The following is a 26075-nucleotide window of genomic DNA, read 5'->3' as shown; positions in this document are numbered from 1 at the left end:
TTTTGGGACCTGACTCGAGCGCATTTTTATTTAACGTTCATAACTGTTAAAAACATGTATAAAATTGGTCCTGTTTCAGAAACAAGGCACGCATAGTCATGTCAATGTTCAGTGTTCATGTCATTATTAGCATTATCATTTATCAGCATCATCATCAGCATGTTCCATCTCAGTATTTGTCTAAGAGTAGTATCAAGCATTCCCTAATATAAAAACACGTTCCAATTTTTTATTTTTTTTTTCCACAGAGGTTAAAATTTTATTCCGAGCAGCAAGACAATATTCATGCAAAGACGGGAGTGGAGGAGAAGATGCGAGCTGACTGGACTGACAGGTCTTTAGTAGTAGGTCTCCCGTTCCACCCAGCCTGGATACAAAAGGAGGAGAAAAAAAACTCACTTGATTTAGAGGAAAACTCATTGGACACATTTCCTTATACACTTTATTTTAAAGCATGGAAATAGGCAGGAGGATGGCAGAAGATTAAGGAGATGCCAATTTTTCCATTTTAGCCACTAGCCTCAGGGAGCAAAGAAAGAAGGAGAAGGGAAAGAAGGGAGGAACGGGTAGTAGAGAAAGTAGTCCACACACACACACACACACACACACACACACACTAAAAAGGATAATAAAGGCATGGATTCTGGACTCACCTCCTGGGCTGCGTCTGAGGATCAGCTTACGGATTTCATCATAGATAAAGATAAGCAGGGAATAGGGGAAGGCGCAGAACCACCAGTTGGGCCTGGAAACGCACACAAACACAAAAGAAGATGAGAAACTGATCCAGAGCCCCAGGTCTGGATGAACGACATGTGGTAAGTAAACCAGATTAGAGTCCGTAAAGTACTTATTGGTGGTTTCTGGGGGAGGGCTTTACTTACTTAAGAGGATACATTCTGAGGGCAACATCCATGCCTGGGCAGTAGGAGAGGAAGGCAGCCAGAGCGGTCTCCTCAAACAGTCCAAAGATCAGGATCTTGTTCCTGAAAGAGCAACAGAAATAAATCAGGCTGAATATTTATAGTTTTATATGGTTTTATTGTGCCGGGATGCTGCAGTGGATACACACATTAAATATGACCAGAGCTCCACAAGTTCTTAATATGGTTATGTCAGGCTGCTCACAGACTTCAATTGTGACCATAGAACTGGTTTAAACTTTGTTTGTGGTGGCCAATCACAAGGAAGTTGACTGAAAAGTAAGGACTGCCTTTAAGACTGCTTGTTTTAGACAGTGGCTGACCTGAGATGCACCTTCATCCAGTCTATAATAATAATTTATTTAAAAAAAGAAAAAAAGGAGAAAAGACTTTTGAACTGTGAGATGGGCAAAGCTACTCCAGTCAAGTCCATGAATAACAATGTGGCACTTGAAATGATGAGAATAGCTTCCCTTTAAACAACTGACACTGATCTGAGCGACCGATGCAAACCACAGCCGGAGTGCTTTTTAAATTAAGTATATCCTTCTTAGAGCCCAGAATATATGCAGAGGTTAGCTGGAGTTCTTCCCAGAGAAAGAGCACTGCTACTGCAATGTGGATAAATAAGCATGACATTAAAGGTGGCAGCTGTTTCAGGACCATTTCAGAATGAAATATCCACAGCTAAGTTCAAGCAGAGGTGACGGAGAACAGTGATGCGCCTCCGCATTCACAAACGGAGGGCGTTTTACTCACTTCATGCCCTGCTGGAAGACTGAGTTCCTCCTGGTCTTGCAGATGATCAGATCGGCCCACTGCACGATGACGATGCTGACGAAGAAGGCCGTGTGGCAGGTGAACTCCACGATCTTCCTCTGCTCGTAAGTCTGATGGAGAACACATCGTTTGCATCAGCTGATGATGGAACAAACTGTTACTTGAGGTCTTCCTTACAAATGTTACTCACCCACTGCTGTCCATAGCTGTCCTCCAGGTCATTGATGTACTTGTTATCCCAGGAAACTCTGATCCCCACCAGGGTGGCCGGCAGGAAGCCGTTTTCAGCCAAGATCACAAAGTAGGTGAAGAAGCCTGCCAGAGCCTGGATCATACCTGCAAGAGGGAATGATCATTATATCAGACACTTCATAACATTCTGATGTTTTAATACTAAAATGATGAATACATGCAGTTAATTTGTGTGAAATTAAACTGGAATCAATCATTTATTGATTAAACAGATCAGCTTTGTGCTCTTTCGGAAAAAACGAGACGAATGAGAACGTCGCCGTCTGAGTCGGTGAATATGTTTATCCAGTCCTTTGGGTAATTTTCTGGATCAAACCATTTGTCAATGGGTGAGTAATTAAGTAAATAAATCTGATTAACCAGTCTTTGAGGCATTAACGACTTAGAATAAAAATTACAAGTCGACTAAATTTCATTTTAAAATCATTATCCATGAGATGAATAATCCATAAAAAGATGCTGTGATACTTTAGATGTCTGGCAAGATGCACTGATCATCATCAGATATTCAAAGCCTCCTTAATGCAAACCCCCAAAACAGTTATATCATGTTTTTAAAACAGTAAGGAGGGTGAGAAATTTGTTTGAGTCTATAACGCTCTTATAAGGAAGTTCAAAAATGGTCAGAGGGGTCAGGTTTATTTCTGGCTTCATTACCGAAGAGGGAAACATCAAAAGCCCGAGGCAGTGCTCTGTCATCACTCAAACATACAACACGCATACACTTCAACTCTCTATCACTACAGGACTATTTATGGTGCATGCCTCTCTTCTTGTTATCTTGCTCCACCCAGACACTGAGCTGCCCTCTTAGAAAGACAGAAAGAAAAAAAAAAACAACAACATCTAGCAGAGATCCATGTCTAGAAAATGTCATTTCAGTGGGCAATTTCCAGAATTCGCATTCAAGTCGAGGCCATCTGTTTACCGATTTGTCCATAGGCTATACTGATGAGCCTCTCGTTCACCAGCTTGTCTGTTTTGGGGTTTCTGGGCTGTCTCTTCATGATGTCGCTCTCAGCCGCTTCATAAGCCAGGGAGATGGCAGGGACCTGAGAGGCAGCACGCAGCACCAATCAACAAAACAAAAAGCACCAAAAAACATAAAAGTTCAAGTTCCTTGTTTTTCAAATAACTTAAAAATCATACAACTGAGCGATGAATCCCTAACCGGCAGCAGAAAAAAAATAAAACACTACCATGTCAGTTCCCAGATCAATACAGAGGATGGTGACGGTTCCCAGGGGCAGAGGGATGTTGGCGATGATGAAGAGGAGGAAGGGAGTGATCTCAGGGATGTTACTGGTCAGAGTGTAGGCGATGGACTTCTTCAAGTTGTCAAAGATCAGACGGCCTGATGAGACCAAAGCAAATTTGTTGTATTCATAAATGCTCCTACTACTTACACACAAGTAAGCTAGTGTCAATTTGTACAATCTGTTACCCTCTTCCACTCCAGTGACAATGGAGGCAAAGTTATCGTCCAGCAGGATCATGTCGGCAGCCTGCTTGGAGACGTCGGATCCAGCGATGCCCATGGCGACACCAATGTCCGCTTTTTTCAGAGCTGGAGAGTCGTTCACGCCATCACCTGTCACGGCCACAATGGCTCCCTGCACACAAGACGGTGCCAAAGTCAAATTAAACAGAACAGAAGGGGAAAGGCGACGTTCTTTCTTTCAAATGACATTACATCGTGTGACACAATCTCCTGCCTTGTGAAAGAAAAGCCTCAAAAGGTTTCAGGGAAACTCCCATTTTTGTATTTGACAGCTGTGATAAAAGTGACTAAGAGACATAAATGTGGAATCAGTGGAGGAAGATTCGCCGCTACAGTGTTACGTGTGACAAGGCTTTGGAAGGCTATTCGGTGGCTGTGTTGGATGCCAACAGGGGCAAAAAACAAACAAACAAAAAACAAAAGCCTGTGGGATTTCCTTCATTAAAAAATAAATTAAAAAAAGGTGAGTGCCTCAATTATTTGTCACATTAGCTCCACACAGTGTTATTATTAGGCCTCCCACTTGAGCTAATGAACAGCGCACCAAGCATATTTTTGAGATTTATTAAACGTTGACAAAGAAAGAAGCTGACAGTTCAATTATTTATAGCCGAACGTGCATCAGTAAACTACCAGATCTATATTTCACTGCACCTGATGTGGCAAATAATGGCTATTAAAGCGTTGAGATGAGAGACGTGTTTGAAACGTTACAGTCATAGCAGTCTGCTAAACGCCGCCCTGCAAATAGCTGTGAAGAGTCTGTGACGCAGAATTGTTTACCGAAACCCTTGATCGGACATTATAAACAGGAATTATTTTAATAAATATCTCCATAGTCAGAGTCCACGTACAACTTTGAGAGTTTTCCCCCGCTTACTGATGCGCTCAGATATTCATGCACATGGTTGAGCTCACAGCTTGACAGATGTTGGCGCTCAATTATTCAGCCAACTTGATAAATCAGACCAAAGCAGCAATCATAACCAACCACTGGGAGAAATTCACAGATGCATTTACATGACAAAGCAAAGGCAGGTGCTGTGTTTGCCAAACTAAAAAACACGAGCACAAACGCTGCAGGTGTTTGTGCGAGCAGGACGGTCTGCTCCACAGCACAGGTGAAAGCACTGTGCCACATTTTCACATTTGTTTTGCTATACCTGTCTCTGGCAGCCCTCCACAATGATCAGCTTCTGTTGTGGCGAGGTTCTGGCGAAGACGATCTCCGTGTGGTACTTCAAGATGTCGTCGAGCTGCTCTGGGGTCAGATCCTTCAGGTCACCACCGTGAACGACGCAGGCCTTGGCATCTCTGTGGGGAAAAATGACATTCATACTTAATGTTCTGAGGGTGGAAATTATAATAGATAATGGCCGAAACACCCAATGAATCCAAGGTCCACTACTGATAATATGTCCCAAATCTTAATATGATAACCTAGATTAGATCTCAAATCCCCTCCAAAAATTGCAGATTAGCTTGGGTAAAAAACCAAAAGTTGAGGCATAAAACGATGTGTGCTGCTGGTAAAGTTTCTGGGCTGCCTTTCCTCATAACAGCCATCCCTCAAGATTCTCGCCATTTAAAGCAATGCATTGTCAGGGACTACAACATCTAGTCCTTTTGCTGAATGTAACAGCCACATTTAAAAAGAAAAAGGGACCAAGAATGTGGCCATGAGGTAACCCCACAGAAAGTTGGTACCTTGGATTGACTTCGTTGATCGGGATGTTCAAACGTGCAGCAATGTCTTCAACAGTCTCGTTGCCCTCAGAGATGATACCCACACCTTTAGCGATGGCCTTAGCTGTGATTGGATGATCACCTGTTACCATGATCACCTAGAACGAGGGAAGTTTGTGCTGATAAGTCCAATAAGTCAACACTCTCATTTATGAAGTCTAAATGTCTGCTTTGAATGTGATCTCCGCATGCATACCTTGATTCCAGCACTCCTGCATTTACCCACGGCATCGGGCACAGCAGCACGAGGAGGGTCAATCATGGACATGAGGCCGATGAAGCACAGGTTCTCAGTGGGGAAGTTCACCTCGTCGGTATCAAAAGCAAAGTCCTCTGGGAACTGCTCATCAGGCAGGTGATAATGGCAGAAACCTAGATTGGACACGAAGTGGTCATTTAGGTTTCAACTCAGTATTATGAATTCAGAAATTTAAACCCCCAGCAGCCACAGAGCCTCACCCAGCACTCTCTCTCCCAGACCTCCCAGCTCAAGGTACGCATTCTGGAAAGAGTCTTTCATCTCGTCATCCAGAGGCTGCTCTTTGCCCTGCATCATTATGGTGGAGCAGCGGTCCAGAATTCTCTCTGGAGCTCCTTTCATGACCAGCAGGTGCTTGGACTCTCCTTCACAGGAATTCTTGTGGATGGAAAGCTATGAGCACAGAACAAAAAAAAAAAAAAAAAAAACAGGAACAAATTTTTTAAAAACTGTTGTTTTTTTTTTTGCACAGTTATGAACCCAACTTGCAATTAAGATAATCTAATATTGTACATGACAATAAATGTGACATTTCATAATGCAATGCATACTTTTGCCATACCTGGTACTTGTTAGTGGAGTTGAAAGGGATCTCAGCAATTTTGGGGGTTTTCTCCCTCATTTCTTGGACTGAGCCACAGCAGAGTTCAATGCACTTCAGCAGAGCCGACTCAGAGGCATCACCAGCCACATCTCTCTGGATGATGAAGATAAAATGGGGAAAAGAATCTTAAGTAGATTATCAAACTATTCAACTGGGTTGCCAAATTACTGTACGGAGAGTTTAGAAAATTGTTCTCTGTTAAATTTACTTTGGAATAAGGCATAGCACAAGAAACAAAATGCCCGTTATAATTTTTCTTCCCATTGTAATAATAGGCCTTGATGAAAACCAACCCCATGTTTACCCTTGCCTCATTCTTGTAACAGTGACAGACAGGAAAATAATGAGCAGTGAAAGAACATGACTGATAGTCTTGGAGCCAAGAGACCTACGTGCAGCTGTGTGTGTGTGTGTGTGTGTGTGTGTGTGTGTGTGTGTGTGTGTGTGTGTGTGTGTGTGTGTGGTGAGGTACACAGTAATTATGTAGTTACATGTGTGTGTGCGTGTGTATGTGTTTATGTGAGCCACTGCAGTGGGAGTTATGTGAAGGAAAACAAGCCGGTCTGTCTAAGAGGAAAACATCTCAGCAGGGGTAAAAATGAATAAAAGCCCAATAACAGAATTGGACCCCTGTTAGAAGGTTCAAAATCATTCATAAACAGAATAATGTAGAGCTGGATATGAAGATATGATTTTTAAGACCGATAACTTGGTGATTTAAATGGTCAACATATCGGCCTTTTTTTCTTTTTTTCAATTTTGCCACACACGGAACAAACAGATCTTCTCCAACTTGTTAGGTTTATTTATATTGATGATAATGACAATGCAGTTCCATAATAATCTAGTTTTATTGTTACAACAAGTCAAGGATTACTTGTTCACGCTGTCCGGCTCTCCTCGGATCAGTTGGCAGATATGCCAACGGGGAAGTTGCAAAGTCCCTTCTGGTAGACAAATGTCACCATATCAACACTGATTACACCATTAAAGGCCGTTTCTCCCTTCTATTCTTAGAATTTTGATTTATTTGCCATTATAAACAGCAAATATCAGTCATCGACTTACTGCCAATATATCAGTTGGGTTTTAATTGCCATTGTGAGCACTGGGATAAAAGCATGATTATGACTGTCATACTTTTGTAGCTATTGCCCAAATGGGCTACCAGCTGTGTCTCATATCAGTCGGGCTCTACAAAAATAAAGGTTGTTTACCAGAGTTTAATCTGCAACCCCTCCCCCAACTGATGAATGCTGTGAAGTGTCATGTGGGCCTGTATTTAAAAGGGCGCTTTTATCATAGGCTTTACAGGATTCTTTGGTCAGTAGCACGCCACAGAAATTATCAGTGGATCTCCCAGCTAAGTCAGCCCACTGGAAACACCAACACAAAGTACTGAAGCTTTGACACTCTTGATAAATATGTCCTAAACTGCTTTATCATGAAGCATAGACAAAAGCTGCAGCATCATTACATTTCCTTTCATAGAATCGAGCCGGTCTCTTGTCCTTTGTTAGAATATTTAGAGAGGCATTCACGCAACCGCACAGGTGTTACAAACACTGGGAATGAAGTGAACAACATTAGAGGATAAAAACCAAACAATAGGGCAGAGGAACACTTGTGTTTTTCAAATCATTTGAAAAAAGGGCATATTCAAATTTAGATAATGAGTCAGCAGTACTGGAGTTTTAAATCCTGCCCACATAATGAGCACACAAACTAAAAGCTTACAACAACAGAAAAACATTTCTTACTGTTGAACAAAGGATTTAAGAGCACACAGGCTTCTGTTTTTAGCTCTTAAAGCTAATCATTTCCTAAAATACATAAACACATACACAATTCATGCAGGGGAAAAAGAAAAATCCCGAGAATGACTCAATTTGATTCCAATTATCCAAATAAACAGAAGGACAGGTGAAAGGCCTACCTTTAGAATGGGAACGTTGCTCTGCTCAGCCAGGAAGACAGCGCGGTTGCAGAGTCCGGCGATTCTAGCCAGAGAGACCCACGTGGCAGAGCTCCTGTCAAAAGAGGTACCGCTCTGGTTCTCAGTGGTGTCGGCCTCATGGATCTGGTTGTCAAACCACATGTGGGCCACAGTCATTCTGTTCTGGGTCAGGGTGCCAGTCTTGTCGGAGCAGATGGTGGAGGTGGAGCCCAGCGTCTCGACAGCTTCCAAGTTCTTTACCAGGCAGTTCTTCTTGGCCATACGCTTAGCAGTCAGAGTCAGACACACCTACAGAGGAGAATGCTTGGGTCAGCCAACTGTTTGAGAACCACTGGATCTTTAAGACACATGAAACATCTGGACTCACAGTGACAGTAGCGAGGAGACCTTCTGGCACATTGGCGACAATGATGCCAATGAGGAAGATGACGGCCTCGAGCCAGGTGTACCCAAGGATGAGGGAAAGGATGAAAAAGGACATGCCGAGGAAGACTGCCACACCAGTGATGATGTGGATGAAGTGCTCAATCTCGATTGAGATTGGGGTGCGTCCGACTTCAAGTCCCGAGGCTAGTGTGGCGATACGACCCATGACGGTACGATCTCCAGTGCTGATCACAATACCACGGGCAGTTCCTGTCGCAGGGATAAGATCATTAAATAAAAAACAATAAAACATTAGCTTCATTGTTCATTCTGTGTCATTATACCTTCAACACAGTTGGTCGAGAAGAAAGCAATGTTCCTCGTCTCCAATGGGTTCTCGTTGGAGAAATCAGGAGTACGAGTCTGGGGCTCTGATTCACCAGTCAGAGACGAATTGTCCACCTGAGTGGAAACAACACAACAAACATATGGTAACATCTGCCTTTAGTTAAATAAAGATCACTGAAAGGGTCTTGACTTCAGGTTTGGGACCCAAAATGGGTCAGCGATTTGCTTTTTTGTTTTCCATAACAAAATAAGTGCCTGTTAATTAATGAGGCACAAGTCAAGTAACTAAAATAGTGACTTCAAAGGAAGAGTCAGAGAGGGTAATTTGGTTCTTCATGCTCTACTTCACAATCACATGGCAATCTGATAATGAAGTGTTAAAAATACAAACAGAGTGCATGACATTGTTTGAAATCCACAATAAAAACAGAATTAATTGGTCACAGCGAGCCTGGATTTTATGAAAGGAAGCACTATTTTTAGAGAGACATTTCAGGAGCTTCGAATCACTAACAAGCACTGAACTGAAGGATTAAAAGGTTTCCCCTGGATGATACTGATGAGAAATTGTTTGTTAAAAATGAAATAGAGGCAGATATAAATAACTTATGGAGCGCCCACCTTGCAGCCGTGGGCGGAGATGATTCTCAGGTCGGCAGGGATCCTGTCACCACCTTTCACCTCCACTAAATCACCAACCACCACATCCTCAGCGTTGATGCTCTTCTTCTCACCGTCACGAACAACCAGGGCTTGCTATGAGAGAAGAGAAATGAGAGAAACAGATGCTGATGTGAGACAAATGGAGTCGGGTGAACGTCCAAATCCGTTTCAGCTGATTTCAGAAAGCACTGTGTGATTTAACAGGCATGAGACTGAGACGTCCCTCTCTGCTGCTCAAAAATAATAAACACAATAATAATCACTGTGACAACGCTGCTTTCAGTGTAATGTAATCCATCAGCAGGGGTCTCATTAGGATAGCAAGAAAAAAAAAGCTCAAATGTAATAGGCACCTGTGGGACCAGGTTCTTGAAGGAGTCCATGATCTTGGAGCTCTTGGCTTCTTGGTAGTAGGAGAAGCAACCAGTGATGATGACGACAGCAGAAAGCACAACACCCAGGTATAACTGAATGGCAAAAACAGCGAGTTCAGACTTTTCCCCAGCAGTTCCTTTCTTATCCAACTTAGCTTCCTTTATTCTGTTAAGCTTCTGAAGGTAAATCCTATTAGGAATAAGTGTCTAGCATTGCCTGCTTTATGATGTTAAACTGGCTGAAATCATTTTCCACACAGTTAAGGACTGTAGCTTACATTATCATTCGCAGGTTCCTCCTCCATTGCAGCCTGGATACTATAGGCCAGGAAACAGAGGATGGCACCAGTCCACAGAAGCATGGAGAAACCACCAAACATCTGAAGGAAAAACGAGAACAGGACTTGCCTTTTAACTCACGAACTTTATGAAACTTGTGTCACAATTTAACGTCGACGCCGAACCCCCTGACAATCTCCAAACAAGGAAGATTTTGAAGTCACCTGTTTGCAGAATTTGACCCACTCTGGGGTGGTTGGAGGAGGAGTGAGGGCGTTGGGTCCATCACGGGCCAGGATCTCAGCAGCCTTCTCACTGGTCAACCCCTGACATGAGAAAATACCGAAACAGAATGTTATAAAAATGCGCCAAGCTGACACGCAAGAGAGCTTGGACAACGATGTCTGCCTTTAAATGTCTTCATCACCATTTCCCAACCAGGGACAAATACACACACTGCCAGATATTTAAGCCCAGGGGGGACGGTAGGTGCTACTAGTTGCCTGGAAACACATCATCAACAGGAAAAAAAAAAAAAAAACCTACACAAAAAACAACAACAACAGGGCCATCTACTTCATCAGCAGGTAGGAGGAAGATGAAGAAGTGAAGATGAGAGGAGCGAAAGATGAGGCAAATGGGATCATATGAAATCAGGGCAGAGGGGCGTCTGTGGCTAATAAATTATTCACAGCTGCTTTAGACGCATGCATGCGCACGCATGCATAGCTCGGAGACCCCAGTTAGAGGCACTGATTAACTACTCTCCTTGATCCCTCCTGTATGACCAGGAGCACATTTGCATGAGGAGAAGGGGGCCGTTTGGAGGGTGCGACTGAGATGGCAGTGGCTGGAGACTGGGGGAGTGTCTTTAAGACAGGAGTGTGCATTACAGTTCATGCATTAAAGCCAGTGTATGAATTATACAATACAGTCGTCATGCCACTGGGCTAATACCAAGAAAGTTAAGTGCATTTCAAAGGAGCTTGCAAAGAAAAGCGTCTGGACTTCTTTAAGTTGCTTGAAGACGTTTCACCTCTCATCCGAGAAGCTTCTTCAGTTCTAAGGTCAAATGGTGGGGAGTCCCAGATATAAACCTAGTGGGAGTGACCCCCCACAGAGGGACAAAAGGACCCCCTGATGATCCTCTAATCGCCTGAGCCAAGGTGTGAAACTGGGCGTGGGTCCCAATCAGCCAGAGTTTCAGGTGAGTTCATTGTGAAACCTGGCCCCACCTTATCATGCGAATTCCTGAGGTCAGATGGCCCAGGATGTGGGACTCTCCACCATTTGACCTTAGAACTGAAGAAGCTTCTCGGATGAGAGGTGAAACGTCTTCAAGCAACTTAAAGAAGTCCAGACGCTTTTCTTTGCAAGCTCCTTTGACTACGATGACCTGGATGACTGAGAACCTTCACAGACTTAAGTGCATTTCCTTTTACACAGTGGCATGTGAGGTTCTGCACTGCAGGGTCTGTCACAATAAAAACAAGAGCTTTTCAACTTACAGTTATGACAAGGTGGGAACATACCTGAACTCCGCTTCCTCCAAATGATCGACAGCAAAGATTTTAAAACTTGATTCAACTCTCTTTGTCACAGTTCAATTTCCATTGCTATTCCTCTTTGTCCCACTGTTTTTCAATTAAAGGTTTAGCTTAATGCAGTTGACTTAAAAGTGAGGTCTAGGAAGCAGAGGGCTGCAAAATATTTTCTCTAAAAATCATAATATTCTGTTCTAAAGAGTCCTCTTTATAGATGGGGGGCTCATTTATACCAGTAAAATTAGTATATTGCGACCATCACTCCCTCCCACGTTATTTTTGGACCTGCATAATCTCCGATATGCCTCATCAATCTGTCATGAACAGCAAACCATCCCTGCTACTGCATAGCTTGGCTAATCCAGCTAGCCAGCTGGCGCGCACAGGCAAATATTTTAGCCAGTCCACAGCATCAAGTGACGCAGCTAAAAACTGGTATTAGGATTATGACTGGGCGGAGGGCTCTCTCCACTGGAAGTGTTCCCTGGGCCCCCAGAAGTCTCTTGAACCCTCCTGGCTGAAACACACGAACAGAGCCTGAAGATGAAGTAGCAGCCTCGACAACCCTTCGTCACGCGAGCACAGATCGCTCCCCTTTTTAAACAAAGTCTCGTGTTTAATTCATCCGAGCACCATTAATCATTCATGTGCCGAATGTCAGCTGTCAGACCGAAGAGGGAAAAAAAATAAATAAATAAATAAAGGAAAAAAAAAAGGGGGGGGTTAAAGGCAAACAGCAGCCAGTTTGCAGCTGGTATTGCAGCTTTTTTTTTTTTTTTTTTTTTTTTTTAAATCTAATCTAATCTCCGTGATAGATGGAGACACTTTGATGGAAATACACTCTCTCCACCCCCCCCAAAAAAAAATTACATTACGATGCCAGAGTCTGGAGACGAGGACAGCAGCTGCCAAAAGTTAGACTGTTTAAGGTTTTTAAAGCAGACAGAGAGCCAGAGGGCAGCACATTTTCAGCTTTCACTCACATTGGTGAGGTCCGTTCCATATTTGCGGTTGAGCTCGTCCAGGGTTAGCTTGTGATCATCCTGCAGGGACACAGAGACAAAGTGGCATCAGACCAGAGTTCATGTAATCCAAGTGTGTGTGGGCTCAATGTGCTGAAAACCAGTGATATTTACCTACATTTTACAACGACTTCCTCATATAAGATGAATAAATGAATGGAAAGATAATGAGCCAACAGAAGACAGAGAGAGGAGATGGTGAAGAAGAGGTGAAAAAAGAGAAAGGAAAAGATAAATGTAAAGTAAGTAGAAGGATGAGCTGAAGGAAGGCAGCAGGCAAAACAGGAGCATGAAATGAGGAAGCAAGAAAGGGAAAAGAGGAAGGAGTTAGGCAGGAAAAAAAACTGGAGAAAAACAACAATTAGGCAGTGGCAGGATGAAAAATGATGTTTTTTTAGAGGACACTATTCAGAATTTAATGAGAAATTAACATGTGATTGGTAAAAGAAGGTATGATAGATCAACAAATGAAACTTTTTACTTTGACAGATTTGTGAATATATTGACATCAAACACCAATTTTATGCTCTTTAGTACTGGCTGCATTTTGGTATTCCTTGTGGAGAGGTATATATGAAGGAAGTAGCGGTAGAAGATGAACACAATGGAGAGGACAGAGTGTTCAAATGAAAGGCAGGGGACTGGACAATCACAGGAAAAGGTCCTGAGGTGAACAAACGTAGCAAAAAAAACAAACAAAAGTGACCACTGACACACTCACCATGTCCACTTCCTTCTTTAATTCATCCATATCCTTTTCTTTCTTCTTACCCTTGCCCTTCTTCTTGCCGCCCTGCTCCGAGGTCGCAGCGAGCTCATACTGCTCTCGTCCTTCCTGGAAACACAAGGCAGATGGGGGTTAAAAAACAAACAAACCCAACAACAACAGAAAATGAGATACTGTTTAGTTACAGAAATAACTTTAGATTATCTCAAGAAGCTTTGTGAATGATACCAATAATGCATAAATTGGCAGTCAAAAGGTACAAAGTATAGTGTTAGTAATGAGACACCACTGAAACGGTTATTGTTCTCTCGAGTCACAGGAGTTATATAGTACTTTTCTACTGCAAGCTAATTGAGTGCTTTCTTACTACAAGTCATATTCACCCAGTCTCACACACACATTCATACAAGTGTTTTTCTCTATACCTAAATGCTTTCAACCTAACAGTCACACTGAGATGGATGCATTGGGGGTTCAGTATCTGGCCCAAGAATACTTTGACATCCACACTGGAAGAGCAAGGGATCTAAAACTTCCCAAAGCAATTTACATTTTTCCAGTATTTTTTTCCCCTCTTTTTACACATTACATTACATAATTTTTTTTATGCGAGTGCATCTGCCATTTTGCTGCTCATACCGAGGCTGCTAGTTTGCGGCCAGCTCAGAATTCTGGATAGACAGAGGTGGTTTTCCTATGTTAGCTTCTTTAAAATGTGCATGTTCAGCTGGGTGAGGGTGATTAAAGTGCCACCCCGCACAACTACGCACATTTAAGAACTCACCAACGACCACGGTCACTTTGCTAACAATGTATGCAAACTGCTGCTTTGCTAAATGACCTATGTATAAAAGATTCTTTCTTTATTGGTTTCCTAATGAGATCTGACATTAAATCAAGACATTAAACCAATCGTTCAGTCCCAGAGTATAAACACAAAGGACATTTAAAAAAAACAACAAAAAAAACAAAACAGATTTCCAAGTGTCCAAAAATCTTACTGTCATGACCTTGATATAGTCGTTTTTTGATGTGCCACCACTGGATAACATACCAGCACAGATAAAAAGAAACCAATACATGTGAGGCAGTTAATTCTGAGGCATTGGACAATTCAGAATTCATTCTGGGTTTATATCCACATGCCTATAATACAACTTCTACCATGTAGTTATAAAGCCATATAAGATCAAATCTTCGAGCCTAACAGTGAGTAGATTCCCTCCTGTGATGCCAAACCAGCTTTGATCCTTTGGGGAAAGGACATAAAACCTCTGGGAATATCCTGTGGTTTCTAACACTGAGACTTTGACCCCGGATTCTTTGGGTCATCTGGGTCATGTGGGCTTGCGGTATGGGGCGCATTCTAGAGAGGCCAGAGGAATGCTTGGGTCACTCTATTTGGTAAATGTAGTCCTTTAATAGCAGTTTTTGCTGCATGGCATTGTGCATTTCCCTGCTGGGGGAAGACTGTTGCCACTGGTAACTGCCATGGCCCTTACAGTGGGGTGCCTTTTCTGCATTGGTATTTGCGTGGATGGTTTGATCAAAGTGACATCCACATGACATTCAGAACCCAAGTTTTGTTTGTTAGCACAACAAAGCAACAACATGATGGATGTTATTCATTTCACCTGGCAGTGGTTTAAATGTTGGGCCAGTGAATATTAATCACTGCATGACACTTTAAGTGGGGGTGCGTGCCACTGATTTAAATGAACTGCAACCACTTGATGGCACACGCATGCTAAATAATAAAATGTTACAACTTGAAGGTGAAACTTCATGTTCCAAACCTTTTCTGTGCAGAAACAGACAGAATCATGCATAAGTAACACGATGACTACTGCCGAGGTGCATCTGATGTCTCATGACTCCAAATGCCAGAAGACATTTTGCCATACTGCGTCTCTTTAAGCCTCCATGTGGGTCAGTGCACTTAAAACCAGATACAAAAATAACAAACATGGCCTTGTCTAAACCTCAGAAAACCTTGACCTAAATTGGTGAGACAAACTGCCACAAACTTCAGCCAACAGTCCAAGAAAGAATAGTCACCTCTTAACTTGTCACATACATGTGGACACCATCTGTCACTGCAAACAGCTCTCTTTTTCTTTCTTTTTTTCCCAGTAAACTTCTAAAAGCCTCTTATTTTTAAAAAAAACAATAATCCATCTGTAAAATTGTGTTTCAGCAACTGACAATTTTGAAAATTTAAGTCAATTAAGCTTTCAAAGGATCAGTCGAGCTCTAGAGGCACATCTTTATCTGCCAGCATCAATAGTCTCACTTCAGAGAGGAGCAGAGTTTTTGCGCTTACTGGTCAGTTGCGAGATAAGACTTTCTGTGGTGAGCCAGATTACGGTGCTGGGTGAAACCAGTTTCACTTGTTGAAAACACCCACGTTTGCAGTAAAAGGTGTCACTGTTGCATGCAAACGCATGCACACACAAAGCACTTTATTCACTCGCCAGTTTTCTAAATGCAACGTGAACAGTTATGCACCCCAGCCAAACACCAGAGTGGAACAATAAACCACACTAGTCATTTACTGGTAGTCACACTTATATATATCACCCTATTTTGTTGATTTGAAACTCCAACTGGGACACAAATTCTCTTGCTGTAGGCAAGTAAACAGAATATCTCCAAATTTGGATCTTGCAGTGTCCACATAGAATTACTCATAGTAGTGAAAGCAGGTTTAAAAATTATCAAATATGGAAACACTTCTGATTTTACATTTCACGACAGAGCAAGACTGCGCAAAGACCGTCTTCTAAATGGCCAAGCTAGAGAGACGGTGAGACAGAGTGGGCAAGTGGAAGAAAGGAAATCACAGGAAACAGCTAGGGGTAGAAGTAGCGTTATTTTTAAAGCTCAAAACGCACAGCTCTGAAGCAGCACTTATGAACTCCGTTCTTCAACAGTGAGAAACATCGCAAGGCAATTCCATGTGCTGCTGAACACCTTCATCCTGTCCAGGGTTTTAAATGAGGTGAATAATGAGCCTACAGTTTTTATTGACACCATAACCAGATGGCCAACATAACCACTCCTTATATATGAGGACATGAACATTCTGCTTTCAGACTGCCAAACTCAGTGGTTTTTATGATACTCCTAAAAGACAAAGTTATAGCCTCTATAGAAAGACTTGGTGATATGATGAAACAATCTGGCAATAATAGGAAATTATACAATTTTACTTTCATTCAGACTTGCAGGGTTTCTGAATCAATGCAACTGATGTGCTTTTTAAAGCTTTTTACCACCGATCAGTTATTATTTAGTCACATTTACAATGTTGAACTCTCAAAGGAAGATAACCGAAATTTTCAAATTGTTATTTTATTCCAACTGTCCAATTTAACAGATCAGCCAAAAGCTGATATCCACTTAAGCCCAAAATGAAGTATCTCAACAATTATTTTGTACATGGCCACTTGACTAAGTGCAGACATTAAAATTCCTGTTCTTCTTTGAGGGCCACCATAAGACTGAACACTTAGCTGCCTTTAGCCTTAATGTGGCACATTAGCAGGCTACATAAAGACTGACTGTGATTAGGAATACTGATAACCATCGCCATTTAAAAAAAAAAAAAAAAAAAGTCGATACTGATATTTAGAGATTTGAAAAATCCCACATATCAGCTGTTTTCCCTTCTGAAAGAAACAGGTTTGTAAAATGCAGGCATCTATGAATCCTCACTAGTTTAAAAATTATTGTTTTATTGCAGACTGATCTCAGTCAACCAACCAACTCTGATCAAGTCAGCTGGTTGTTATTTGTTCCAATTCAAACACAGGGGAGTTCCACCTGGTAGTCAGCCTATGCAACAGCAACACTTACACCATGTTCAAGTGTCTTTTTCCCATTACTTAATTCATTTATTGGTTGTTATCAATGACACTACCAATATACCGGCAAATACCCAATAGTTCAGCTCATATATCACAGATATATGAAGCAGGCTGTAATTGTCTCATAGTAACGGGATGTAGGTTTTTATATATTTCAAGTAAGATAATGTTGATATAACCTGGACAATTGGATAACTCTATTGCCCAAATGGGCCACTAACTGTGTGTTTTAACAGGTTAAGCACATGTTTGATTCTCAGGGTTTGTGCTACGAGGGAGAGAAAGCTAAGCTAGTGTGTGCTTCAGGTATGTAACAGAAGACAGCAATTCTAGAAGCAGACATCGATCAGTGGTTAAGTCCCATCAATAATTCAGCGCTGTACAAGGTACAGCACTTTAAAGGTGTTAGCATGTTAGCAGAGAAGGAGGCTGTCCAACACCAAGTGACTACCAATTTGCTTCGCTCGTTAGGTGGTGATATTTTGGACCCAGAATGACTATAAATGAACATCCTAACCACAGTCCCAGTCATGGAAACATGCTAACTAATATTGTTTTTCTACCACATTAGCCCTTAAAGTTTCCCAGAGAGCCACCAGAGCACTGTGTGATCCCAAGCACATGTTGTTATTGTTGCTTGAGCCCCCCTGGCCAGCTAAGCTGGGAAAACATCGAGCCTGGTTCTTGCTCTTAGCCTCTGGAACCTCAGGGGGCCCTCAGGGGCCATCTGGCTTTAGTGAGAACACTCATGAAGAGAGGACCAGAGCCCAAAGTTGGACACACATTTGTTTCCAACAGAGATGACACCAATTTGAAGAGTCTGTAAAGTCCATGTCCTCCATGTATAAAAGTTCACATCCTGAACAATGTTTTATTGATAAAAATTCATTCACCTCTGGAATTTTAGATATGAAGAATGCCAGGCTTGTGTATACCACCCGTTCTAATCAATCAATGAAAAATCATGCATTTGTCTTTGATAGCTTGTGATTATGATTTGATCATTTATCATCCAGGACTGCATGCACTCCTCAGCTGAATGGCCTCAAGAACATATCACTTGACTGACGCACGTCAAATATATCATTAGACTTTGTGCAAACATTAATCGTCCTCAGAAAAAGAAGTTGAACTACAACCATTTTAATTTTGACTGTCCAACTTAAATAATAATTAATAATTAAATATCTGTTAGCTTAAATAATTACAGTTTTTGGTTCTTTAATTACTATATAATAGTAGTTACATTAATTATCCTATTTAGGGTCAGACTGATACAGGATTTTTAAGACGAATACTCATGTTCAGTGATTGAAAAATCATATTAGCCGATATTTTCAGGCACACAAACCAGTTTCTTCATAAATTTGTTATGTGTAGCTACTAATTTTAGGATAATGACAATTTTATATGCCTATTTGTATTGTTGGTTTTTGTGTTTGTCTGTAGACACTGATACTAACATAGCGGCAAATACCCAGTATTAGTCAACTGTAATGGTTGGGCTCTAGTCCTAATAGGAAAGATAAAAGTTTATAATTGAAGTATCCAGAAATGAAATTAATAAGTCATTAGTATTTTTTGTCACAGCAACAGTGTATTTATGAATATGAATGATACATAAAAGAGGCCACAACAATGCAGAGAAACCCCAACTTGGACTAGTGATCTGTGAGTTTTTAAACACCTGCTATTTCAAGTCTTTCACTTCAGGTAAAAGATCAGAGTCTGAGAAGATGCCAGAATAGAAACACTAACCTGCTACAGAGCACAAAGTCCCTGACGGCAGACTCAAAAAAGAAAGCAGCTGACAAGCAACAGTCAAGCCGGAGCTGCTGCACCGCTCCCCTAAGTCTGCTCTTGACATTTCTTTTAAAAGACAGAGTAGATTGATAAGTAAATTTCCCTGCGTCTCGCACCTCAGTCAGTTGATTTGTCATTGTGCGCCTCAGCCAAAACACTTTTTTTCCCTCCCAGCCTTGAACTGGAACCTAAGTTTATTCTTAATCAAGTGACACTCAGATTATTTGTAATCACACAGCATTTCATTCAACTCATTGCTACTGACAGCATTCAGCCTCTAACTCTAAAGGCATTTGCCTTGACTATAAAGACAAAACAGTGTTAATGATCCCTCTGTAGCTCACTGCCAACACGTGGCCTTAAAGTCAGCCACAGTTGTCTGCCATTTCTTTGTTCGGTCTTTGATGCATTACTGTCGACGCACCTGCCTCTGTGTGGGGAAAGCCCCATTTCATCAGTTGCATCAGTTTTAAACCCAGTGAACTTGCTCTGGTCCTGCCAGATAAGGGTGACACATAACTAAATCCCATCCGGGATTTTACCCACCCTCCCCCAGTCTTACTTGCACTGTACAGAAATGACTGCATCCCCCGTGACGGCGCTGCACCTGTCACTTTACTAACTACTACTGAGACATCATAAATTAACACGCAGAGGTGCTGCACCTACACTTACTCCACAGTCACATGTTGACAGCTCATCTTCCTGGTGTCAGAAGAGGCAACAGAGAGTCAGGTGACTCTGAAGCTTTCGCGGTCTTTTTCCGCTCGCAAGACAACAAATCAAAGCACAGAGTCAGAGATATCAACTAGATTAAGGATATCACACAAGACATCGCTGTCTGCATATTTCCTGATGCTTATTTAGCTCGAAGCACAGCTGCAAACAAATACTACTACTTTGAGGATTCTGGGGTCCAGTGCACTTACACTGAGAGGCTTCTCATAACCTTGAAGAGCAGCATTCAAGGTCAGTGAACTCCTTACAGCAGCAAGGTGGTTAAGATTAGAAAGAAAATGCAAGGATGAAAGTGGGGAAGGAGGTGGTATGAAGACAATACACTGACAGATGATGAGCAAGGGAAAAAAATGAGAGGGAAGGATCTGCTCTACAAAAGCAAACGTCATAATAAACTGGTATGAATTCTCCCTGAACAATGGCCTTTTGTACTACCCTCACAAAATCTGCATCAAACACACAAACAACAGCCTCACAGAATCGTTTCATGTGCTTGGTAAGACCACAGGCACGTGGGCCATGTTATCTGTTATGATGCTGACCAGTGCTCATTGTTTTTTTTGGAGATTTTTGGGAATTTCAAAACAGGCTGGAACCACGCTCTCTTTTGTTTGTCTGCAAAAAGGCTACACAGTCCAGGAACTGTCAGAAAGATTTCGCAACATTACAGACCGATATCAGTGACATTGAGTTCAGCTCAGCTTTTATTAGCGATTGAATCCCGTGAGAACTAACCGGTAAGAAGAAGGCTTGAGATAGAAAAAGAAGCATGACAAAGTTGGGGAAAACAGTGAGGGTTTGCATCTCCGAGCAGAAGCAACTTCAAAAGCTGACCCCACTCCCAGCCTCCCGGCTTTTGCTCCTCGCATGGGAGAACAACATCCTAGAGGCTCAAGTGGACATCAGAAGAAAGCGGTCGAGCAGCCACATATTTTAAAGTGTTCGAAAACGTTTTACAGGCAGAATTCCTGTGAGCGAGTCCACCCTGGTGCCAGGGTCTCTTACCAGATACAAAAGCTGCTCATTCAACTGTGCCCCCACAAACACACACAGACTGTCCTGGGACTTTGCCCGGTTGCCACCAGCGACTGTTGCCACACCTCTGGAGATATGTGAATGGACAAAGTCACGTGTCACAGCCCCTCCTCCTCCCCCTTTCCTCCCATGCCCCCTCCTCCTCCTTTATTCTTTCATTTCCTCCAACTACCCCTTTTTCTGTTTAAACACTGAAAAGAAAGTGTGTTAATTTAAATGTGGGGGAGGGGGGGGGGGTCGTGTTTAAAACTCCCTCCACGTCCCTGTGACTCTCAGCTTTTTTTTTTTCCCCCCCCCATAAAAAAAAAAGAAAAGAACAAAAGTGAGTGAATGAATGAATGTCTGGCAGTGTTTCCTCAAGAATTCAAACTGCAATCTTATGTCATAATCGCACGAGCCAACAGCTCAGTGATTCAGCCTGCAGATCCTGGATCTAGATTTTAACATGGCGTGGAAAATTCCCATATTTCCTCATGCAGGAAAGGAGCACAAAAGACAGCCACCCGTGTGTTCTCTGCAGGTTTTTGGTTTTTATGTCCATGTTCCACATTTACTCAGCTACAGGCTCGCAGGGAAAGTTCAAAGAGCTGCCACGGAAAACAAATCACACGGCTCAAGCTTCTTAGCAAAACAGAGGGGAAGGCTCAGGGAGGGATGGCATGTGGAAGAATTGGAGGGAGGGAATTAAAAATAAAAACGAGGAAAGCCAGAAAGAATGGCAAAGCAGGAAAGAAAGAGAGAAGCTAAAGATGGCAAACAGATTAATGGAACGTAGGAAACACAACGGGTAAAGATTGACTGAGCGTAGGAAAAAGAAGCAGAGAGAAGGGGGTACGCGGTGTTCGGAAACAGACAAGGGGTACTGTGTGACAAAAGTCCCAGTTAATTCACAGTGACTGCCAAGCGGAAAGAATGTTAAATCCCCAGTAAAGAGGGGGAGCGGGACAAGAGCGGAAGGAAAACAGGTACAAACAGAGAACAAGGGGGGAACGAACTGTAAGGAATGGATGTGAAGGTGTAGATTAAAAGTGGGCGGGGACTAGCATGCCAAGTCAGCTTATGGTGGGAAGATGAGAGAGAAAAGTCTTTGATACGAGTGAGGGGAGTGCCATCCAGAAACAGCAATATTACCATCTTTTCACTGTTCACAGCATGTACACTTCAATGTTTCAACTACACTCGCATAGTCATATTTTCCATGCAAAACTGCAAGCTCAAGATCAGAAAATCCTCAGCTGTGTCCTTAACCAGTACTTTCACAGAGCCAATCTGCCTGTCCATAGATTTCAGATGAGACAAATTCAAGGAAAAACTTAACATTGGGTGTTTCAGTAAGGTACCGCAGCTACACGTTCCTGTACACCTGCTTTGGTCATCCTTTGTATTGATTTGCCAAGTTTCTACAACTCCATTAGGGTCCTCATTTGGCATTCCTAAGGATTGTGGTGGAACTCCCCAACATGTCCGTCCTAAAATTTTCTAATAGGACTGACTGCACCCTGTTCAAATAGTTATCATTAGTGACTGTATTGCCTCCTTTCTACTAGCACCTACTCATCTACTACCTACTCACTTGACTGTACTCAGTTTTTAGGATTTCCCATTAGGTGGTAGTGCCTGGTCTACTGGGCTGGGACCAACAGACTTCATGCCACTGATTCCCTCAAACATGGAAATTAGGGAAATGGATGCACACAAACCAAGACCCTAGTCCAAAGACTAGGTGCAGACATTTACCATCAGCTTAGCAGCAGGTATACGCCTCTGTTTTCCATTGCTGTGTTGTATTTATTTCACATGTAAATGTTGTCACAGGATCTTTGGGCCACATTGTTATAAGGACCCCACCCACAGTGAGTGGTAATTGAAAGGGAAAAGGCTTAAACTGAGCCAAGTTGAATCCAGTACAGTCGAGTTGGTGCTAGTGGAAAAGAGGCATGTGTGTCCTACAAAGAGGGCATTATCATCCTGAAGAAGCTTACTCCCATCAGAATGAAAATGACCAGCGGTCACATTGTAACAATATGACGGTTGAAAGGTCAAAACTTTGTCAAAACTCAACCCTCATAAACCCAAGTCAAATGTTACCACTTTTAGCACTAAAGAAAAGAAAACCCCAGAAGGGTGGGAGCCAAAACACTGAGGCTTTGCAATGCAGAGTCTAGAAACTGATGGGAGATGTCAAGGAGGCTATGGCAGCTATGGACATTTCAACCAGTTAGAAAGACCCTTGTCACATTTGAGTGATGTACTTTCAGCTTGCTGGAAGGCTGATATTGAATCATAAAAAATAAAAAATATTTCTCTTCAATGTGTCATCCATCCAAGTATGATTAAGACAACTGGGTAGTTTAACTCTCTATAACTGCAGAACGCATGCTGCACAAAAACAAACAAATTCAACCTGACAACCCAATATTCATGCAACTGTGACCATTTCACCCTACCCCACCCATTTACCAGAACAGGATAATTTCGTTGGTGAAAGGAAACTGCTATAGCTAAAGCGTTTGAATTGGTTGTAAAAACGGATGATTTTGAAGACCTGAAACTTCTTAATAATTCAGCCAACTGAGGAGAAAAAGATCTTAAAGGTTGAGTTAGGTAAGACTATGAAATATTTAGTCCACTTCGCCCCCATTGCTCCCCTGAAAGCGTTGACAGCTGCCTCTGCGTTCAGATCCCCCACTCCGCAGTGCTCGCCTAGTTCAAGTGCAGAAGCTGCAGTTTGAACAGGTGAGGTAACCTCCCATCAGCTTCTGCACTGCGAATTTAAACAAAAGGAAAAACAAGTGTGTGTGTGTGTGGGGGGGGGGGGGCATAAATAAATATAGATAAGCTTCAGCTACCTGCTCCTCTTTCCTAAAGAGCTTTTAATCCATGAATGGATCATTCAGGTTAAGAGAGTGCACTGCACAGAAATGTCCGCAGCCCCTCCATCATGTCTGGAAGTTGTTCGGCAGTGGCAACTGGTGCCTCTTGGCCCCCACCTCCCTCTTTTCAAGCAATCAATCCACCCTCTTGCTAGCTCACTTTGCTTTTGTCTCTTTATTGCACTGTGCTGCTGATGTGGTGAGGAAAATATTTTTTTTTTTTTTTTAAAAAGGGCGAAAGAGTAATGTCATCCTCATATTATGAGGGGAGCAAGTGGGAGGCACACTTCCCCCCCAAAAAATGATCTTCCCGTACCTGTGCTCACTCTCTGCCCCACTTCTTCTCCATTGCAACTTAACCCCCCCCACCCCTTCGGAAGGCTCTATGGTGGCCATCATCTCTTCCAAGTCTAGCTATTTGTCCGTGCCAGCACTGAATGTATTTGAGAAAAGGAGAGAAGAGGAAAGGGAGGGGGGCAGGAAAGGAGGGGAGACACTGTGGGGGAAGTGGAGGCTCGAATGGGGGCAGGGCATGGCTTTCATCACATATGGGAAGGAGAAAAAAGAAGCGGTGGCCAAGAAGCTGAGAGAGAGTGAGGAGAAAACTCTGCGGAAACAGAAGGAGGGAAAAAATGAAAGAGGAACAGACTGAATGAGGCGTTCTGCTTCACATCTCCCGCCAGATCTCTCTCAGCCCATCTTCCCTCTCCCCTTCATCCCACCTCTCCATCCCTTGCAGGCTGAATCTGTAATGAGTGCTTCCCCTGCGCAGAATGGCAGGGTGTGGCGACTGCTGACATTACATGCAACTGGCTTCAGTTTCATCCCCTACAATTCAAGCCGGGGAGGAAGGGGACGATATCAGCCATACCAAGAAGCAACAGAGGAACAATAACAGACTGAATCTTTCCATGTAAAAAAGCTGGACACTAATATATGATGAAAAAAGACAAGGAGGCGTGGGAATTTTAAATCAATTTTAAAACATCACAAAAAGGGCTTAAACTGTCCTCTTTTCTTTTTTCTCTTAACAATGCCTGCAAGCAGCTTATAGCAATTTTAATCTATCAGTGATGGATTGCTGCCACCATGGAGCACAATTACCCTTTCATCCATTATATTCCTGCAGTTAAAGTCACAATAGTGAACCCGCATGACACAAAACTACCCAGCAAGCAGTCGAAGAAATTCTCCCTAAAAGGAGGTACGGCTGACTTCAGATAAGTTTAAGATAGCTGCTCACAGTTGCAGGCAGAGAAAAATGGGTCGGGCTGCTAACATATCCCTCCCACTGCCAGGCTGTTATTCCCAGAATAAAAACGCCTGGTGCTGAAATAAAATAAATAAATACATACAAGTAGCGAGAAAGAAAAGCCACAGTTCTTCCCTAAAGGCATACATTTCTGTGCTATGTGTTGCTCACGAAGAGCTTTCCCACTCGAGTTGAAGCTTAAAGTGGCTCTAAAGTCAGTAAAGTGAGGACACCGTTACTTTCTCGAGCGGGTTTATTTCCACAGCTGCACCGTCGCAGCTGGAAAACTTTTGACAGCTCAGGCGGTTCAGAACATCTCGTTACATAACGGGACGCCACTCAAAAACATCTCTGTGAGCGATGGAAACTTACTTCACAGCGGTCTTTATCCTTGACGGGCTCAAGTCAATGACAAAATACATAAATAACAGAAGGAGAAGAACAAGAAAAGGGGGGAGTCTCTACTCTCTGAGGGTTCGAAACACGGAAGTACCCCTCAAGAGGCATTTGAGGAGAAGGCATTTTGAAGCGTTTCGAGCGAATCGCAACACATGGTGTAGCATCAGCATCGACTTAAAGCGAACCACTTGTTTGAATGGCGAACTTTCAAATATCTCCTTTTGCCTACTGCTTATTCTCAGCGGGAGCAAATAAGAGCATTTGTGGAGTCGAACAAAGAGGTAAAATAAACATTTTTTATACTCACTCCTCGTCCCATGGTTGCCAAAATGCGGGGTTAATTCTTCCCAGTTCAAGTAAAAAAAAGAGCAACGAAACTCCACCTTAAATTTATATACAGTTAAAAAAACAAGCTAAACAAAAAACAAAGATAAAAAAAATAAAACTCCTGGATGTGCCTGTTATTATATATATATATATATATTTTTTTTTTTAAATTTATTTATTTTTCTTTATTTTTGTAGTCAGCACGTGTCACTCCTCCGCAGCACACATCCGAGCTCGCAAGCCGTCGCGGCAGACCCTCCAATACTTATAGACGGCGTTTCTTCCATAGTGACGTCGACGCCATTTGCCATGGTAACCCCACGGATGAAGGCGGGGCATCCTCCATTACTGGGCGTTTTTTTTCTTTTTTCTTTTCTTTTTTTTCTTTTTAAGCGCCACACACAAACACACACACAATTCAACACTGATGGGCA

General features: G+C 42.4%; 1 protein-coding gene across 2 annotated transcripts; it reads right to left on the bottom strand.

Annotated features, from left to right (window-relative positions):
• Positions 1-25907, bottom strand: LOC309700307 (sodium/potassium-transporting ATPase subunit alpha-1). Of its 2 annotated transcripts, none has more exons than XM_082523821.1 (23): positions 25622-25907; positions 13340-13453; positions 12580-12639; positions 10277-10378; positions 10052-10153; positions 9753-9866; positions 9358-9492; positions 8733-8850; positions 8390-8658; positions 8002-8310; positions 6024-6158; positions 5662-5854; positions 5399-5574; positions 5164-5300; positions 4620-4770; positions 3400-3568; positions 3155-3309; positions 2884-3007; positions 1894-2039; positions 1683-1813; positions 885-986; positions 654-745; positions 1-367 (listed from the first exon to the last, which is right to left on the bottom strand). In XM_082523821.1, the coding sequence occupies exons 1-23, from the start codon at positions 25631-25633 to the stop codon at positions 339-341; spliced, it is 3075 nt and encodes a 1024-aa protein (XP_082379947.1). In that variant the 5' UTR covers positions 25634-25907; the 3' UTR covers positions 1-338. The 2 variants fall into 2 exon arrangements, with proteins under 2 accessions (XP_082379947.1, XP_082379948.1); XM_082523822.1 differs by lacking the exon at positions 25622-25907 and adding an exon at positions 25288-25386.
• Positions 25908-26075: the final 168 nt, after the last annotated feature.

Source organism: Aulonocara stuartgranti (assembly GCF_965226115.1).
Source record: "Aulonocara stuartgranti genome assembly, chromosome: 23".
NCBI classification, from domain to species: Eukaryota; Metazoa; Chordata; class Actinopteri; order Cichliformes; family Cichlidae; genus Aulonocara; species Aulonocara stuartgranti.
Note: the sequence above shows the minus strand (reverse complement) of the source record. Positions and strands in the feature narration are given on the sequence as shown.